This window comes from Dermacentor silvarum, chromosome 6 (genome assembly GCF_013339745.2).
Source record: "Dermacentor silvarum isolate Dsil-2018 chromosome 6, BIME_Dsil_1.4, whole genome shotgun sequence".
In the NCBI taxonomy this organism is placed as follows: Eukaryota; Metazoa; Arthropoda; class Arachnida; order Ixodida; family Ixodidae; genus Dermacentor; species Dermacentor silvarum.
The window spans coordinates 69,918,436-69,938,572 of NC_051159.1; the positions used below are offsets into that span (position 1 = coordinate 69,918,436).

The 20,137-nt window shown below is 44.6% G+C and overlaps 1 protein-coding gene across 1 annotated transcript in view; it reads right to left on the reverse strand.

The window, feature by feature from the left end:
* LOC119455563 (programmed cell death 6-interacting protein) overlaps nt 1–20,137 on the reverse strand; it is a 46,730-nt gene that overhangs the window by 23,416 nt on the left and 3,177 nt on the right. The window contains exons 4-11 of the mRNA XM_037716964.2: nt 18,851–18,984; nt 17,251–17,401; nt 13,602–13,711; nt 11,056–11,395; nt 6,127–6,250; nt 5,155–5,332; nt 3,196–3,417; nt 94–247 (exon numbers count right to left, since the gene is read on the reverse strand). Coding sequence (XP_037572892.1) covers nt 94–247; nt 3,196–3,417; nt 5,155–5,332; nt 6,127–6,250; nt 11,056–11,395; nt 13,602–13,711; nt 17,251–17,401; nt 18,851–18,984 — 1,413 coding nt within the window. The remainder of the gene's footprint in view (nt 1–93; nt 248–3,195; nt 3,418–5,154; nt 5,333–6,126; nt 6,251–11,055; nt 11,396–13,601; nt 13,712–17,250; nt 17,402–18,850; nt 18,985–20,137) is intronic.

A 20,137-nucleotide genomic window follows, 5' to 3' on the forward strand; every position in this document is an offset into this window, starting at 1 on the left:
TGAGCCAATTGCAATAACACAAAGATGCCAAGGACACTGCAATTTGAAACAGCACAAAAAGAAAAGAAATTCTGACGTATAAAAAAATCTCACTCATGTCAAGAGTGGAGCTCTTGAGATCCGACTCGATGGCTTCGCGTTCTGCCTTGATGGTCTCCACTTCCTCCATGAGCTGCCTCAAACGCTGAACGCAGGGGGAGTTCGACGCTGTTGGGTTTCCTGAAGGAATGCCGTTCTGGAGCTCAGCCTGCATGCGGGAAAAAAAGACTGTAAATCACACTTGCCAACATGTTGATGAATGATTTATTTTACAGTGAAGATTTCTTTCCCAACTCTCGCAGACTATGCCGATTGTGGCTGCAGCTACTGTCTTGCTGGACAGCTCACACACAGGACAGCACTCGTATAATGAATCGGCTAACCTGTACTACAGCTACAGATGTGCCCGTGAATTGCGCAGCGAAACAACAAACTTAACCTAATTGTGTGCACTGCAATAAATACAGTGGAATCTCGTTGATGCGATCTTCATGGGAACCTGAAAATAAAACTTATCACCCAAAAATCGTATTATCCGAAAATAATCGCATATAAGAAAAAAATGGATTATGCAGAATCGTATCAACAAGATTCCACTGTATACGCCTTCAGGAGCATAATTCCTTTATTAAAGCAAAGCTTGCTGTGCCTTCACTAAGATATGGCGCATCTTCTTGGTCAGTATCACGCCGAGTAAAATGGGCTGATCCCAGAGGCAGTGCAATCCGCAGTTACGTTGGTCGCATTGCGGCAGTTTCGACATCTTTCTGTCTTGTCAGGCAGGCACATAATCACTGTGCTGCAAAACGCAGAGCAGAAGATGAAATGTTTTGCAGCATTAAATGCTTCACGAAAGCTTCGCTCACAGATTCCAACATGTGTGCTGGATCTAAGCAGACTTTGGTGCAAACGAGGGTTGGCATGGGTTGATTATGCTACAAGCTACAAAGGAAATCCATACTGGTTCCTCAAAAACAAAGCTTCGCATTCAAAAGATAAATTTGTCTTCATTCGTCCTGGTCCAGGGATGAATATTTCATAAATTGCAAGATTCTGAGGAATGCGACTTGGAAGGCAAATGAACAGCTTTAAGAAGAGATGATGATGATAAGTCGTGTTTTTTGGCACAGGGGCCAATGATGGCCCGGAGCTTCAAGAAGAGAACCTGAAGCCACTATCGAATATCATATTGTAAACAGTGTTGCCATTTTGGAGATTTTGTCGCTAGATTTAGCAACTTTCTAGTCTGTTTAGCGACAAATGTTTCCGATTTACCGACCGCTAATTTTAGTGACACGACTGAACAATTGGCGACAGTTGAGCACTTCAGAGTTAGGAAAGCTCCTTCAAAAATGGTCTTCTGGAATGCACTCCATTGTTCAAAAGCTAGATGTAAGTGGCCGAAACTCGCTGTACGAAGCATAGGCTCCATGACCAAGATGAAGAAACAGTTGCCTTCATATTGGTAGTCTTGACATTGTGCTTTTGATTCAAAGCACAGTGGTAATCAAAGACTTCAAAACTCACAAAATTGAGTTGTTTTTTATTCTCTGATTTTGTGGGGTATCACATAAGCTCTTGGGACAAAGGAACGACAACAGAGTAGTGCAAACAAACACAAGGGCATTTATTGCACCTTTCATACACTAATACACGTTAGCCGAATTACTATCAATAGAACATTCACATGGGCGCGCGACAAATCAAGGAAGTCCGACTCACCGCGACCGGATAGCGAGCGAATATGTTCGCCCCATGCTATGACACCATCGCCTAGTCGTTCACGTGTACGGTCACACTAATGGTGGTGCGTTCGAACGATCCGTGTTCGTCCATACCGGTGTCCTGCTCTTAGCCTCGCGAGACGGTCCCGCGAAGCGGGCCGGCGCACGCGCGAAGCGTTCGTGCGTGTTGGTCCCCGATCCCAAGCCAAGGAGGAAGCGCCTTTGACCTTTTTCTCCCAAGTCACCCTGCCATTCGGTGGCGTTAGCATCGCAACACTCGCGCCATCTCTCACAATGCGCCGCAACCACCACGACCGCCGCCAGCACTTAGCCACGCAGTGAAGCCGGATTACAGGAGACGCGCGAGAGTCGCACATCCCCACAATTTGAATACCAAGTCTAAATGCTGCAGGTTCCGCAGTATCACTAAATGCATTCGAATGATGGACGTTCGCATGCACAGCAAAAATTTAATTTACCCTAGCCTATTGCAAAAACTTTTATGGTCAGATTTAAAACCGGAGCAGGTGAATAGGACAGATCTGCTGAATAGAAAGGTGTAGATATCAGAGAGGCTGATCTCATTCACCCGAATCTGAATGCATCGCATCCATTTTTAATGGCTTTCAGAACTATCAGTACTTCATGGTGGCTTTCAGGTGGATCAAGAGCAAATGCGTAGTACTTGATCTGCATAAAGGTCACATGATTGACATCACTGTGTTAACATGCCGCCAAGCCCATGCCACAAAATTTAGTTCTAGTAACTAGCAAATTTAAGGAATAATGTAGAACGTGGGCACCACTGGTCGTCGCAACGATGGATGATAGCTGTGAGTTTTTGATACGCGTCATAGACCAAGTGCCTTTTTGTGCTAGGAAAATCAGGTACTTATGTTCTTTTAAATCGTGCCGTATTTGTAACCTTAGAATCTGAAGATAAATGCAGATTTTAAGCTGTTGTCATCCGTTATGTAAATATATTAGCATGGTAAAAGCCCTCTAGGTGCTGCTGGTCAATCTCGGTCACCTGCATGGATGCTAGACAAACATGAAACGTATAGGTAAATTATTTACATCACATTAGCTTATATTACAGTGTTCAAAAATTACTATGGTATTTAAAATTCACTCGACAATTTTAGCAACAATTTTAGCGACTTAGTAGTAAACTTTAGCAAACACGTAGTGACTTTTTTTATCTCATTTTAACAGCACGATTTAAAAAAATCTCCCAACACTGGTTGTAAGTATCATCCATGATTGGCCATCGCCACAGAGACTCTCTCATTATGCCCATTACCGTCGTTAGTGTTACGTGCCTCAATGCTGGCCAATGAATAAATGGTGCAACATATTCTAACTTTCCTAAACAATGGCCCTGCTTTTTCAGAAAAGCATGCCCCGAGACACTTGCCAACAAGCCACTTACATCTGATGCACTCAGGAGCTCGATGTGCCGCTGGTGCTTCTGGAATTTCTCCTGGACTGTCTTGTCCGCCTCGGTAGCTACACGCATGATCTCCTTGTACTTGGCCAGGCTGTTTCGCAGGGGTTCGTTGAGTTTCTCTGAGGAACTGCGTGTCCATCGCTCCCGAAACTGTGCCCGCAGCTGTTGGTCAGACTCTTCTTCTTCCTTCAGCAGCCGCTCACCCTATAGAAAAACAGGCAGTGCTGAGAAAACATCTATAGCTCAGTGCCAATGCAGTACCACTTAATGAGCATTTTTTCCCCTTAAACTGCACAGAGTTCCAGAAGACATTTATGCCTGGCTCTCTTATTCACACAACAATTATCACCTAAGGACATGGGCACACACCTAAACGTGTTGTTCAGCCTCTCTTAGCTAAAACTACAGCATTTAGGAACAGCTTCTTTCCTTGTACTACTGAAAAATCAAACTCCTTTCCATATTTGATCATTTAAAGTAGAAATATTAATGACGCACAAACGAACATTAGCTTCAATACACTAAACTTGTTATACAGTCAACGCCCGTTATAACGGATCCGCATGCAACATACTTTCAGATATAACAGACTATTCTTCTCACTTAGTTTGGTCTACCTGTATTATCAGAGCGACCAATTACACTTTAACGGACATGGCTACAACAGACTATCGGCTACAACAGACAAGGTGACATAAATACAAAGCACTTTGCTTAAATACAACATACTTTGACGCAGTGATGCAACTATTTCCAGATGCTTGCGGAATTTGTGAAAATGCACTTTTTCTTAAGGAACAAATACACTAGCAGCAAGCTTCTCGCAACGGCGTGCCGTGCAATGCCCCGCTGACAGAATATTTTTGCGTAAACCACATAAGTGGATCACTGCCGCCCACCGCTGTCGGCTCAGTGCAGAGGAAGAGGGTGCTGCTAGGCCTAACCAACTTCAAAGCAAAACCATCACATACGGTGCTTCCAAAACCGCCGACAATAACAAAATGCACTGTTTTGAAAACACTTTATTTCTCATGGCATAAATTTGTTGTTGCTATTTGCGGCGTCCAGACTGCGAGGCGCCTGACGCGGTCGAGCCATCTTGCATGCAGTGCAGTGGCGGCCAGACGCGGCCTCCGAGTAGAAATTGCCTCATGCTGCGGCTCTCGTTCGCGCTAGAGTGGTTGCCACTCGTGGCAAAAGATAAAGCTAAAACATCTGTTTATACTACTGGCCTCTGTTTTGTGTTAAGAACAAACTGTAGCCCTTGTTCGTGTCATCAGCGGCGGTAACGCACTAGGACTGGGAGTTTACCCGACAGCACTGGCTGGCTGGCTCCCTGCTGTTGTGCCGGCTGTGCCAGCTGTTAATCTTGCCATTGTGTGAGTGCATATATGTTCTAGTACAGGGAAACAGCCATTTGTCAGCAACCAGCATCCGGAAAACAGCGGTTAAGAAGACATCATGACACATAGTTGTACCGCGTAAACCTGTTTATAGTTATTTTAATTTCGATGTGATCGTTTTTCGTTCACTTACAGGTTAGACTGTGGTATATGTGAAGTTTTGCCATTTAACAACATACTGCGACCCTAATTTTGGAAAGAACGAACTTCAAGTATAATGGACCACTTTTGCTCGATTATCGCGGTCCGTTGTAACGAGCGTCGACTGTACGAGATTCAATATCTAGTTTTGCTTGAGCATGTTCTTTCCTGCTGAGTTGAATGTCGTAGCTGATAACAATCGTTCTACTTTCTTACATTAGTGCATAGTTCGACGTGCTATTTTTCACGAGCCTGTTTGCAGTGTTACGTAAACTTGTTTTCTTCTTTACCCTATGTACTGGAAGTATGCCCCTCTTGCTAGAGCAAAATTAACAAATGAATGAATGAATGAGTGGACAGTGCAGCAGCAAGGAAGCCTCCAGGCAGGCATGCTTACCTCATTGAGAATTTCGCGATTCCTCTCGAGCAGCACAGGGAGGTCACTGATCAGCTTCCGAATGGCCTGAATGCCACCTTTGGCCCTGACGGCCTCTGCCTTTTCCCGAATGCTGGGGGGAAGGCTTGTGCCTGTCGTGTCTTCCAAGGCAGCCGGCAGGTTGAGAGACGCTAGTACCCTGTGCACATGAGGCAGTCAGAAGTGCAGTTCCCGATAGTGGAAAGAGTTCATGCAGGTGCAAGCCTGTGCATCTGTGAATTCACACGCACTCACAAACTCTCTCTCTCTCTCACACACACACACACACACACACACACACACACACACACACACACACACACACACACACAAAATATAGGCCCTTACTGGTTACATGAACTGGCTAGTGAGTCATTCATTCCATGTTTAAACAAATCTATTTTTCTACTGTTTCTACAAGAATATTTTTTTTTGTATTTTGTAAATCTCCACAGTACTCTGCACCACCAACCATTATCTCAGCATTCACATGCGACTTGCAGGCTTTCCAATCACTCAGCTTGCAGGCAGAATGAAATGCACTAGAACCAGTTGACATGTTCTAAAGAACAAAAAAAAAAAAAAAAAGAACGAATGTACTACTATTTTCAGAAATGTACAATCTATCTAAATTTTACAACCCAAATGGTGAATACAGTTGTAATGTTTCCCCACCAGGAAGCCAGAAAATCATTTGAACCAGAAACATATCTACCAGATTCAACTGCATCTGCATAAGTTGTAAGGACTGCTAAATTTTTCTTGATTACTTCAGCCAAGCCACAATCATTCAGAAGGTGGATGCCACATTACTGAAACATCGTCAAAGTGATTATCTTATTTGAATGTGATGGTCCTAGCAGCTTAACACTAATGCTTGATTCCTCTAGTAACAGCATAACATGAGGCACTCAAAGCAAGGAAAGGACAGCAAAACATTGGCCCAGGACATACCCGTTCAAGTACTGAGTCTGCTGCCTTAGCCGGGCAATCTCCCCATTCACAATCTCAGTCTTCCGAACTTCAAACTTTTGCATGGCCTGACTGACAGACACTGGCAGCAAGGCACCAAAAAGATCTGTGGAAAAGGAATTGAACCAAGTTAACAAAAGCATATTTTTAGATACAGCCACCGACCGATAATTCAGACTAATGGGGACAGCCTAAAAGTCCGAAATATTGGACTCGTCAGAAAATAGACGTTATTATACAAGAGGCCCAAAAAGCTGTGCTACGTTCTTAGATGATCACTTTCGGGGATACTTTCTCTTTCCTGAGATTTTGCGTGACTAGCACCAGACGCAATGGCATTTTGGGCACGGTGCCAGGAATGCTTATCACAGCGCCAGAGATGCTGCTCGCCGATGCGTCCGGTGCTAGTGATGTAAAATTATCTTAGAAAATGACTGTCCGAGAAAGTGGCCCAAGTTTGTCAATGCATTGCTGCGCGTACATACGCTTGCCTGAGACCTGGTCATCCGTATCTCAACCATTATCATGCTGTCCCTGCAGATAAACTATAGTACATGTTAAGTTTAATGGGCCAGTGGCGGCGCCGCAAATCTGTTCGAATAATTTAGCACGTCCAAATTACCGCTGTTTGAATTATCAATTGGTGACTGTACAGTCATTTTCAACTCTTGTGACACCACCATCACACCACAGCTGTACTTGGGGGAGCTACCATACGAAATCGTAAGGGCAACGCTAGCAATTAAGTGGAACCCCAATTATATGACTTTGAGGAGACCACACAAAACCGTCGTATAATCGAAAAAATAAGAACATAGACAGTGACCCTCAGGCTTGCACAAAAACGGGCACAGACCGCCTCAATAAGCACGCGGCACGAACCTGCACTGCTTCCAAGGAAGGTAGATTAAATGATTTAAAAATTTCCGTACTTATTCAATTATAATGCGTGGTTTCTTTTTTTTTTATGACTTTCGTTGCTCAAACTCGACCCTTGCATTACATTCGAATATCAGCAAAATTTACCATTTGATAACAAATATTCTAAATCCCACAATTTTTAGCATTATGTTGGCAACCTGTAACTTTACGTCTCGATCCAATCCATAGACAAGTCGACCGAAGTCAGAACTCTTTGGTTAGAGTGTACTAGAATATTTTGAGTGGCGTGACCAGCGGCCATGGAGAGGGCCTTTTCGTGTAGAAAAGTAGCAGCGGTGTTGTAGTCGACCCCTCTTGAAAGCGTCGTCCGTCCTTGCAGGCGGCTGCTTGTTGGTGCATTTACAGAAACGGCGAGTTTCCACGAAAGGAACGTCGAAATTAATGTTTAATCGCAACTGAACTACATTACTGTCCTGGCTCCAATTAATCTGCAGCGGGCGAGCACCTAGCATAATCGTTTTTTTTTTATGACGTGCAAAATGATTGTAAGATGATTGGTGAAGCGCAACTAACCTTATTCTAGAAAACCGTATTATTAATCTGCTGCTTGGAAATTGGATCAAACGTCACTATTGGAGCGATCAATGCCTGTTATTCATGTTATAGCCTGCTTAATTATAAATTTTCTGGTACAAAACACATTCTAATGAGCACAGCGGAGTGTGTGAGCAGTATTGCAATAACTGTGTTGTCATGTGGTAGTGACGGTCGAGAACACAGCAGCAAAACTGTGAATGGCAAAACTAACTCTTCAGTGGCGAACCTGTGCCCAGAAAAACCGGCTACACTCAAAGCACAACATAGCGGCGAACACAGTTGAAAATCTGAACAGCGGGTCAAGCGCATCGGCTTTTATACTTGACTCTTCTCTACGCACGAATCATCGAAGGTTCCAGAGTAAGTGCTGGTGCCAGTACGTCTTCCAGAAAGTACTACACAATTCGTGTCGCGCATACATGCAATCAGATTACGCAAGGTTCGGTAACAACAGACAGCGGATAGAACTATCGATAACATTCAAGAAACTTCCGATACATGCGTCCTGCGCGGAGCAATAACATTGTTCGACAGTGAAACGTAGTCACCCCAAAAAAATAAACGAGTACAGTCACAAATGTGCGGCAGAGCTCGCACACGCGCATGTACACACCCATCACAGGCTGGAGCACGTCAACTTGCTTCAAGAGTGGGCGACGCCAGCGCCACCACTACATTATCCAAAAAAGGTGACGCTAATGACAATCAATCAATAATCAATAAATTCCGGGAAATGCTGGGGATGACTTGGTAGTGCTTAGCCTAGCCAAAATATGTGGCCAATACCTTGTGATAGCCAATCAATAGCTAGTGGACAAATAATCACTAAATTCCGGAAAATGCTGGGGATGACTTTGTAGTGCATAGCCTCGTCAAAACAAGAGAGAGAAAGAGACCGAAGAAAGGGGAAAGGCAGGGAGGTTAACCAGATGGGAAGATCCGGTTTGCTACCCTACACTGGGGAGAGAGAGGAGGGGGAGGTAAAGTGACAGCAAAGTAGAGATAAACAAAGAAAGGAGCACAGGTACACAATCACAGTCGGTGACAGGTGGCACAGCAAAGTAGAACTTGAAGCACTATGATCTGTTCAGGCTACAGCCTCTTGTCCAAGTCTGTTTAGCCCAAAAGCCAGGACTAGCTAGGTGCCCATCAGCTCCGCTGTCCCTTTAGCATTGCGCCTCCAGTGCAAGCTAAGCAAAATTTTTTTTTTATGGAGTTTGTAAGGTCGTTGTGAATGTATGTATGTTGTAGGTCGTTGTGAATGTACTCATGTATGCAGTCTTCTTGCTTAGTTGGAATGCGTGGTTGCTCGTCTTCTCTGGGAGTTTCTCTGTATTTGTGGATTTGTTGCCTTGCGATGTTGTGCTGCTTGCTCGCACCTGAGTCGCTTCCCGAGAGTGCCTGCAAAGCGGCGGTGGTCGGACGCGTTTTGGCGAAAAAGGGAGCGACAGGGATTCTCGCGCACTGGGTCTTGCGAGCACCATAAATCGCACGGCGCGCCGCTAGAGGCATCTGGAGAAGGGAGTTTTTCGGGAGTGTTTGGGTCGGGAGCGAGATGGCATGGGCAGCTCGGTAGGTACGAGTGGCGCCCACCGCCGGTGTGAGTTATGGAGCCCGGACACGTGGTCCTGGGGCTGGGGGTGAGAATGTGCGCGGCTGAGCAGGCAGTGTGGTCTGAGACTTGAGAGACAACGGACCGATCTCCCAAGTGCCCGATCGGGGCGACGGACTGCCCCGAGGCCGTTGCTCAGCCGCAATCATTAATGTGTACTCGCTTTCCTTGTTTATTATATACTCGCAGTGTAACCTCTGTCTTCTGCAATTAAATTCAGTTCGAATTACTGACATGCACGATTTTGAGTCCCGAATACCGAAGCTCGAGAACAGTGCAGCGGCTTAAGGAAAGCCGACAACGACTACGAAGACAAACCAAAACAGCAAGAAAGAAGAACCCGGCGGTGGAAGAACGAAGAAAAACTATACTGAGTTTTCTTGTTCTCATTACAAATTTTATATTAAACTTTTTCGAAGAATTGGTAATAAATGTTTGCTTGAAAATAAAACCATTAGAAAGCACATTCCTCCTTCTACAAATTGATACCATACATTTTAATATCAGGCATTTGCTGTAGCGTAGCAGTAAAGAAATAGTTTACTAGACTACCTCAAAACTGCCTATTTTCCCACGAACAGGAAAATGCTAATGAAGGTAAATAAAAAAGGCAGCACAGCCCTCAGTCTTCCGCAGCACAGTGCACAGGGTAAACCAGCAACAGGGTTCGTACAAAACATGACTAAAAATTCAAGGAGGGAGAACAAACCCTATTCGTACGCATACACTGAAAAATAGTGAAATCTCCCTTCTTCCTAGCTGAAATTTCTTGCAGCTAAGCACCTGTTGAGTAGGACACACACTTCAAGCTCTTCAGGTCACTTTTCCAAGTTTACTTTCGCCTTGTAATGACATCAATCGCCTTCAGGCATGAAGGTTAGTATAGTCTTCATCTTCAGCCAAGGATACTCGTCGTGTTGAAACCATATATCTGAAACTTACTTTGCGCCAGGCATTTCTAGAGCCTAGGGCTCAAAAATGGAGCCATGATGGCTGTGCTGTAAACTAGCAAAACAACAAAATGGTGGCACAGCCTGGTCATTTGATCGCACTTTTTCTATCTCCATTGGCGATTTAAACAAGCCTGTGGTAGGTGGCTGCAGAGGCGCTACATTACAATCATTTAGCATCGCACTCAAAATAAAATCTCTAGCAACGTTTTCCAATACACAGTGTCTATGGCATAGCACCTATGTGGAATTTGTTCCTTTGAATGTTGAAAAGTTGCCCTCAATCCCAAGTTTTCTAGGAATTCAAGGAGAAAATTTTATTTCAAGAAGCTTTAAGGGCCCCAGAATCTCCTTTTCAAAATTCAAGGGTTTTCAAAGATTTCAAGGAGGTGCACAAACCAACATTGACAGCTGTTCATTGCCTACGATTTGTAGCTGGTGAAAGCTGAACAGATCTCCCCAAATTATTGGCACATTTGAGTAGTCGCTTTCAAACACTCTAGAGCACTCTTTTGGGGTAGTTTACATTTGGCTGGTCGAAACCGACTGCTCGGAACATATTAGCCTGGTTCATACAGAGCGTCGCGTTCCAGCTCGGAGTGTTCATAGCCGCTGTCACCCTCGACCTGGGAGCACATCCCAGGTCCAACAAAATCCCGATCACCTGGCTACTACGACTGCTCTGGGAGCAGCTGAACATTCAGCTGGGACAGGCTTTCTTTGCCTCCAATCTCGAGAGGGTTCCGCATCGCTGCAAACCGAGTTGGAGCACGGCAAGAAACAGTCGAATGAACCTTATGTTTCATCTTTTAAGATGAGCCCATGTTATAAATTAAGGACCAGCAATTGCCATAAGACCAACCAACACACCTTGGCCGGAAGTGCTGAACTTCTCAGGGACCGGCAGAGGCTTGGCTAGCACGGCTTTACCAATGGGCGACAGGCTCCTGATGTCAGGCACGCGGGCGTGGTAGATGAAGTCATTGTCCTTCTTGACATCCTCATACAAGAGAGAGATCTTCTTGACCTCGTCGCGGAACGAAAATGACGGCCCTGCCTGGGTTTCGGCGGTCCTCATCAGCTCCATGGCATGCTGCAGCCTCGCCAACTCCTCGCCAACGTTCTTGTTTGCGTGGCACAACAGCGCCTGGTGGTACTGTGCTATGGCGCCGAATGCTGCCTGCTTGCTGACCACTATCGGAAGCCATTCCTTGCAGGAGAAGGACAGCAAATGCATTCAAGCTTAGCCACAAGCCCCAAATTCAAGTATATTAGGAAAGAAAAAAAAACTAAAGAAAGAAGGACTTAGTGTTAGGATTTTGCAGGCCAGAGCAAATAAATACCCTCATCTTAAAAAAAGGAAAAAAAAATCATGCCCCATAAATTATAAGACTGGGGAAATGTTCAATGGTGGTTGAGCAAGGGGTGCCTAAAGATGGCACCAACATTGGGCTCTGGCCTAAGGCATCCTCTGTTGGTCTACTGTTATGACTGTGCTTTAAGTTGACAATTAATTCAAGCTTGCTCTACATTCTGTGAGCCTCCTGGTGATATTGGATGGCAGAGTGACTGTACCGGAAAGGCCTGGTTTCGATCCCGGGACCAGGATAAATTTTTCTTCAACAGTGAAGCTTTCCTTCTTAAATACCCGTTTCCAGTTTCCTTTGTAGTTTCAGGCTACAGTTAAGTGGATGGCAATTTTTTCTTTCATAAAGCTGTCAAGTATCAGAAGCAATTGTGAAGTATAAACAATTATTCTGCAACAAAGTACAAAGGAGCGAATATGTACTAGTACAGTCGATCCTCGATATATCGAACTCGAAAGGGATTGCTAAATAGTTTGATATATTCATAACTATAAAGTATGCCTATCTGAAGCTTATCTGAGATCTCTGCACGTCTTGGACAATCACCCAAGATGGTGAGAAGCTGGAAGCCATTGATTTGCTTCTCCAAGGCCATGTCGAACGCATAAAAGTTGGTGTATTTCTTGCTCACAAATGCTGCAAGTTGCTAGCACTGCGGAATGGTCTTCGATACACTAATCACAACACCAGCCGTAAAAATCCACGTCGCCAAGACGCGAGACTGCGGTGTGCCTCGCGCATGTCAAAGTGCTTGAAGTGCATTCTTATACAAGAAAAGGCAGAAATGGTCAGAAAAAGGAAGCAAACTAGCCTGTATGGATACGCACAGTGCCACCATCAGCACAACTGTATAGCGAATCACACATAAACAAGCTTGGCCGTGTGCCCGTTACAATACCAACAATACGTCGTTTAAACGACCGATCATCATATGTGGGCAACAAGCCAGGTGGATTGTTATGCTGGGTTTTCGTACAGACTTCTGGTTTGAACCAGTTGTCCTCACTTCTCGATCGCCCTGAAAAGTCAGTGAGTCTCTTCTTGCGTGCTGCTCAGTGCTCCAACGCCTTGCAGTCGGTACGTCCCTTCATTTTCGGTCCTTCCCCTCCAACCCATGCATCGGTGGCTGCCGATACTACAGCCACGTTGTTAGTATCGAAAGTGCCTCTCAGCTAAAAGAACATCCAAGTCCATTCCCAAACATGCGTAACCATGCGAGCACGAATGAAACACCTTCAGCGCAAACCCGCGAATAGCGCAGCCATGAGTCTTGTGCACCACTGCCTCAATGGTCTTTCTGCAAAATGGCGATGTGGTGCGCGGTCGTTTCGTTAAATTCAAACTGTATGTAAAGATTCGTCTCAGTGGAGGTTGGGGTCGGACTCATTCTGGCCGCTCACGTAATCCTAATATGCTGTTCACGGAAAGCCCTTGTCTACAATAGAAACCCGGCGGCACAACGTCTCCAGTTTGGCATCCCATGGCCGGCGCTATTCAGTGAAAACAGTGTGTCAGCCAGGCTTGCTTGTGGAACACGTTTCTGACTGGATTTTCTTGAAGCAGAGTGGCGATTTGCTTGTGCCGATGACAAATGGCCTCAGTTTTGCATGATCGAGCTATCCATATGCGTAGCAAGCAAAACAGAGTACCCAACTCATTTTTCCTCCATGACATGTACTGCCATTGAGATTCAATCTCTTGTTTGGCAGCGTCTGCTAAAACAGTGCCATTTTAAATTTGTCGGCATTAAATATTTCTGACGCCGCAAAAAGTTACGTTAGTTAAGTTTACATTAGGAGAGTACACTTGCAGGGGCAGGACACACTGCAGTGTTCGATATATTGAATGTGGCAGCCAACGGGAGTTTGATGTATGTGTAGTACATCGCTATACTTTTGCATAGGATTTTCTGAGGGATGTAAAAACTGTTCGATATAGACAATAATTTGATATATCAGAGTTGGATATATCCATGATCGACTGTATGCAGAATTTGCATTGCTCATAAGATATCTTATACAGAAAGAAGTAGATAAGCAGATGGCTCACCCTGTCCCAAATGCTCTTGAGAGAATCTCTTCCCATTTGCTTTGCTGCATCACCATACAGCTCTTCACATTGTGATGCTACTTTTGCTATGATCATGTCTTTCATTTTATCTGCAAAGAACACAAACCACAATGAAATCTACGAAAGCTAAATGTTAAGAACCTCATCTGTAAAGAAATGAGCTAGGCCAACAGCAGCAGCTACACTGCATATCGTTACTGGAGATGACAGCAGGAAATATCAACTCATGCCTTCCTTCAGCAAGAGAAAGTTATATGAATCTTGTAGCAGAGGACATTAAGTTGAAAAATTTCAAAGAAAATCTACTACAGTTATGCTACCACTTAGACATATGTGTGCAAACATTGATGCAACATGAAATCTATACAGTAGTGTCTGCATTGGCCTAAATTTATTTAAAGAGGTACTGAAACAAAAATTTTAACTCGAAATTCAACTGGTAGATTCCACTGCTGCGAGCTCATAGGTATCATCTGTAAAATATCAATAGCAAATGAAACTTAGAACACATTGTAATGTAATTTTGAAGTTCATGCGAGCGACAAACCGGAGAGTGCAGCATCTATCGATGCAGTCATCAGCGTAGGTGCTATTTGTAAGCAATGTTGCCTCACAAGTTTTGCCGATTGATTTCAGTGACGTGCAACGTCATTGGCTAGTCTGGCGGTTTGGAAGATGTTTCAGCACCGTTTGCATTGGGTGTTTTGCACTGACCGCACAAGAAGCGTATGTGCGTCTTCTTGCCTTATAGGGATTACCAGGTGCCATGGCCAGCAGTAGCAAAGCTGGTGGTAACATCTTGCAAAGATTTCTCTAACTATAATGCATTCAAATCTTTTTTTTTTTCGTCAATGTTAATGTTGAAGGGAATTATAAAAGTATGTAAATTAACGATTATGTTTCTGCCAACGCTGTACACCAGAAGTTAGGTAGCAAATGTAAGTTGCAGTATTAGTTTTACGCACTCTCTGGTTAGATACTGCATGAGCAGATGTTGCTACCAGCGTTGTTTCTGCCATTACTGCCGTACACCTCTCCGGTTACCCAGCAAACCGCAAACAGCAAGAAGTTTCTGGACACACTAAAACATGGCTATAACTCTCTAATGCCGGGATAATACTGTGTAGTGAACTTCTGCGCAAAAAAGCATTACGATGGAGTAGCAATACACAGGTTTCCCACCAAACTAGCAGACGAAACAGGAGCACAGATGGCATGGTAGACGATGCACTAGCGTGCATCACAGGTCTGCATGCTCAAGTGATGATCACTGTTTACAAGCATTCTTCTTACATCATTGGGCACGAACTACCCTTTGAATTCAAAACCGAGACTGATCGTGTGATACAAGCACATAACAAGTGTTGAGTGCTGGAACAGAAGTTTCTTTAACATGTCTACTGGGTCAATAGCTACTGATTAAATGCAAAAAACAGAGCCCAAAGAATTTTCTGACAGTTCTCCTTTAAAGAACCCCTTAAAATACTCTGAGCTTGAAAATTTGTTATGTAGTGGCTGCTGTGTTCCAGTTTACAACGAACATACAGCCGCAAGAATTTTCTTGAATGACGTCGTAATAGAAAAGTTACAGACGTCTGATGAATGGTTGCACAGCTGCTGTGGTTTCTCGCTGACTTTTTCTACCCTTCCACAGTCACTTTTTCTCCTTGCCACACATTCTCACCCACTCCATGAAGTACAGTGAAAGTTACGGGGCGCACCAGAACAAACGCTCCTCCACTGACCACCCCTAAACATATCCTCTATGTATATCTTATTGCTTACTGTTAGTGTTATGTATCACCCACTCCTGCCTAAAGCCTGGCACTTGGTGTGGCAGTACTTTTCAGATAAAGAAATCAATAAAAGAGATAGACTAGAAGCTTCACAGAAGGATCTGTGGCGCCCAATGGGCGAGGCCCCCGCTCCTTTCTTGGCACACTGGTGCTATCGTCTCCGATCGAGTGGCCAATTGACCGCTTCTACCTTGGTGACACAACACGTAGGAGCCTGCTCGCGTCACAAAGTGCGAATACAAAAGAGACTGGAAAAGCCTGGAGAGGAGCACAGGATTGCTTTTTTAATTTGTCGCTTTACAGCAGCACATATCCATGCCATGTTCACTAAAGATGATTGTTATACAGTGTAGACCGCTTATAACGTAAGTCGCGGATATCCGCACTATAAGCGGTACCGCACTATAACCAAAGCAACAATTTTCAATGCTTGCACATATGCAAAACATGTGCACCAAGCCGCCACGCGTATGCGACAGTCGAGGAATGCGGCTAGAACATTTGCATTCAATTTACAGTCGAACCTCGTTAATTCGAACCAAATCACGTGGCGGCGCCTCCGATCAGCATTGCTCCGGCACCGCCATAGAGTAAAAGCTTAGGAAAGAACTTTCAATGTCGCACGCAAAAAAAAAAAAAAAATGCGGCGGACATTTCACCCTCTCTCAAATGGCAAGGTTGCCGATTCTGTGTTGCGCCAGAACATGCGTGTATGTGCTGACGTCTCAGCCACGCTACCGTAGCCACGCGTAGAAAATGGCAGTGAACCCTTCTTTCTCCTTTATGCTTCCTCTACTTTCTAGTCACGTGTTGACCTTGCACGCCGCGGCTACGGCACAGAGGGAAGCAATGGCGCTGTTCTAGGCCGGCCAACGAAACTGCCCCCCCACGCCGGCAAACGCCCGCTTCCCGATAACAGCAGAAAACGAAACTTCGGGGAGCTGGCGCCGGGCCGGCTGGAGCGGTGGCACCTGCACAGCGGCGAGCGCGCACGGTGACAGTCGAAAGTGAAGGAATTACGAGGGAGGGCGAGGGGAGCCACCGAAGCGGCGGAGTTGCCGAGGCGAAATCTGCTTCCCTGCCGCCTTCCTCCCTCACATTCCACGGTCTCCGCGTGCGCCCTTCGCCGTGCCGGCGCCGCCCGCTCCCCGAAGTTTCGTTTACTGCCGTTATCGTGAAGCGAGCGTTGGCCGACGTTGGCAGTTTCGTGGCCCTCGCTCGCTATGCGCGCCGTGATATTTCACGACTCGCACTCAAGATTCTGGTTTCAGCCTCACTGGCTGTTCGTTCGCACCACATGCCCTTCTCCTCCACTTCATCTCTCTTTCTTCCTCGAGCACTCCTTGGGGCGCCCGTTTGAGGGGAGCGCTCGCCGTCTCCGCTGACTTCCGTACTCCCAGGCAGCCACACTGTAACCGGTATTTCGTTTACCACAACTGCACTATAAGCGATACGTGTATACATGGAGTGCTATGGGAAACTTAACGGGAATCTGAAAAGACCGCACTATATCCGGTCCTGCACTATAAGCGGTTACGTTATAAGTGGTCTATACTTAGGTATTCAGTACACTGCCGTGGGCTTACTTAAAATAACTTCAAAATCTCAGAGATGGTTTAGGGGCGCTTTAATGAAAGCACAAGGAAGATGTGATCACTACGACACTCCCACCCCCACCCCATGCTAGGAATGCAACATTTCAAGGTTTAGGACTTCAACTTGGCTATTCTCTCCTTGGCCTCTCCCCTGTACGAGCAAAACAAAAGGAATAAGAATAAAGGAATTTCTAGGGAAGAAATGTCAAGAGAAAAGTGCTGCAGCAGGACACATACCGGCACTTGCCTTGCGAAAAAAACTCTCCTGTGCTTGGGCCAACATCAATGCTTGCAGGGCAGACACTGTGTCAGCTTCAAGGTCAGGCGTTAGGTCATGATGCACATTGGGTGCAGAGTGCTTCATCTGCTGGAAAATTCCACTGGCTTGCTGCAAAACAAATCACAGAGGAAAATATTGATTGATTAATTGGATTCAACATTTCAAGGCAACAAAGAGCCATCAGAGAAGTTGTAGTGGAGGGCTCTAAATTAATGTTGGGAACCTGGGATTCTTTAATGTGCTTGCTCCGAAAGTTTGGTACAGGAGGGTTTGTAATTCTGCCTCCTTCAAAATGTGGCTGTCACCATCAGAAATTGAACCCGCGACTTCATGCTCAACAGCAGCTTCATGCCACAGCAACTGTGGCGAGTATCGTAAAGGAAAATTGATTAAAACACAATGCTCTCAATTCATACAAATCACCTTGGCTCCTTTGTGTGAAGTACCGATATCTTGACCTCCTGGTGCTCTTTATGCAGATTGAAATGTCAGCACATGAGCAGTGTTGCATTCCACCCTCTTCAAAATATGCAAAACTTGAGAACGGGCTAGTTGGTATTCTATAACTAGTAAACTTGAAGCGCAAAAGAAAACAGGGAGCACTAAAGTTTCGTTGGAAGTTAGCACTTGTCCATCTCCCTGCCTTTCCTCTCTCCTCTCTAGTGCCTGCCCACATCCATCCTGTCATCCCTGTTTTTCCTTTGCGCTTCAAGTTTACGAGTACCTCAATACTATCAAACCCGAAACCTTGTGTTCAGCAGCAGACGACCATGGCCAATGAGCCACTGCTGCAGGGCAACATCGTTCTTGCGCTGTGTGTTATATACTTGCAGCCAATGGACAGGTTTTAAATTTGCCTCCTCTTGCCTCAACCATGAACCTTGAGCAACAAAACATCTCTACTGTTACCTGCAGCTTAACCTTAGGCAACCCCCCAACACCAGTGTAGGGATGTAACTATGCAAATCATGACATGGCACCAAAGACACCAATGCACTCAAATATACGTAGACCTTGGTTCAAAAACAACCAAAAGTACATTAGGTTAACCTTGCCCATAATTGTATTTGATTCCTTACATTCAGTGATGTAGCCACAAGGGAGGGATGGGGCACACCGTACATTTGGCATAAAAGGCCGATTTTCAATATAATGAAATTTCAATATAACGAAGTGCCAATTTTACTGATGTTGTTATGTTCAGATTTAACTATGTACATTCTCTAATTCAGTCAGTCAGTTCTTAAAGATGCTTTACTGTCAGTCAAATTCTAACAAAGTATTCACTCTATTGAGAATTTCTATGCATTGAAATTTCAGATTTTGTCTTCCATAATTTGTTATCTTGGGTGTGTGTTTTGCAGTTTGCCAGGTTGTACTAGACTGTGGTGTTCCCAGCATGGGGACAACGAGCACCTTGTAACCGAAGTAATGAACTTAAATTCAATGCAAACGTAATTGAGAACATTGTTTTTGTCTTTAAAAAGTGATGTGCAATTGGGGGCCCTTGGTAACACCCCCAGTGACTGAAAAACACAAAACCAATGAGGCACTTACTTGAAAGTACTTTGCACAAGTCTTTAGTCCTTCGTCATCACTGATGTCAGCACCCATTCCCGCCGCGATCTGGGATTGCATTGCAGCAATGTTGAACAGGATGCAAAGCTTTTCATAGCTAAGAGAAGAGAGTGCTGGTGATCCAGAGAAAAGAAAACAAACATATCATGAGACACCAAACTGAAACAAGTGCTCTGAAACAACTGCAGCACCCCTGCCCCCCCCCCCCCCCACACACACACACATTTCTTATAAATAGTACAGGGAAACATAGACCTATGCAGGAATACTGGACTAGGCGTTGACAAGACAGTTATGGCATGGTACATCATTGTAGATGAGCATTTTCCTTTTTAATGAACTGAGCATTATATCTTAAGACAAAGACTTTTTTTTTTTTTCCGCAACTTCGTACACACAATATTTTATACAAGTTTTCTGGTGCCTAAATTGTTCACATAGAGGGACACCAGCAAGTTTAGGCGACATTTACATGACAACTTACTTGCTAACTGATAATGTATAGTCAGCACAATGCGTTTTGACCACCCATTGTTTCTTTTTATTGCACATAATCATTTATAAGGGATGCACAGAATGAATGGTTGTGGTGGTGCTGTTTCAGGAGTAAGAAATGAAAGGTGTATGAAGCCTGAACCCAAGTTTATATACTAATACACAGGGTGTCCCAGCTATCATGCGCAATGTTTTAAAAAAGAGTAAGGCCTTCTATGCGGGTGAAACCAACTGTATGTTGAGTCAGTTCAAATTGAAGCATTCAGTATTTTTATTGTTCATAATTAGTTTGCAATGACTCCTTAGTTATTATAATTATGGCAGATAAATAAACACTAGGTTTTCAAACATGCTCGAAAACGGCAATTTCAACTCTTTGCAGCACGCTTTCTCTCTCGTGTGGCTCTTTTTTTCAGTGTTTAAACAAGAGATAAAAAGTGCCGACCTGGTTAGTCACATGCATGCCGCAGCAGTGCTGCTATCAAACACTGCAGCGAATGAATTAATTCAGTCCACGTAATGGACCATTTCAGTCATAAATATGACGTTGAATTTCTCCCGCATTGACTGCTACATTCATGCCCAAGTTTTCAATGGGCCTCACACAGCAAATTGAAAGCTTACGCTGCCATTTTCTAAAACTCCACTTTCACAGTCTGCTTACTGCTGTCATAAATGGTTGAGAGCTCAGACGTGAGGCTCATTTCATGCCCATATCAAGGTGTTAGAACACCTTGTCAAAGTAATGCAACTGCCGGGTCAGGCATGGAG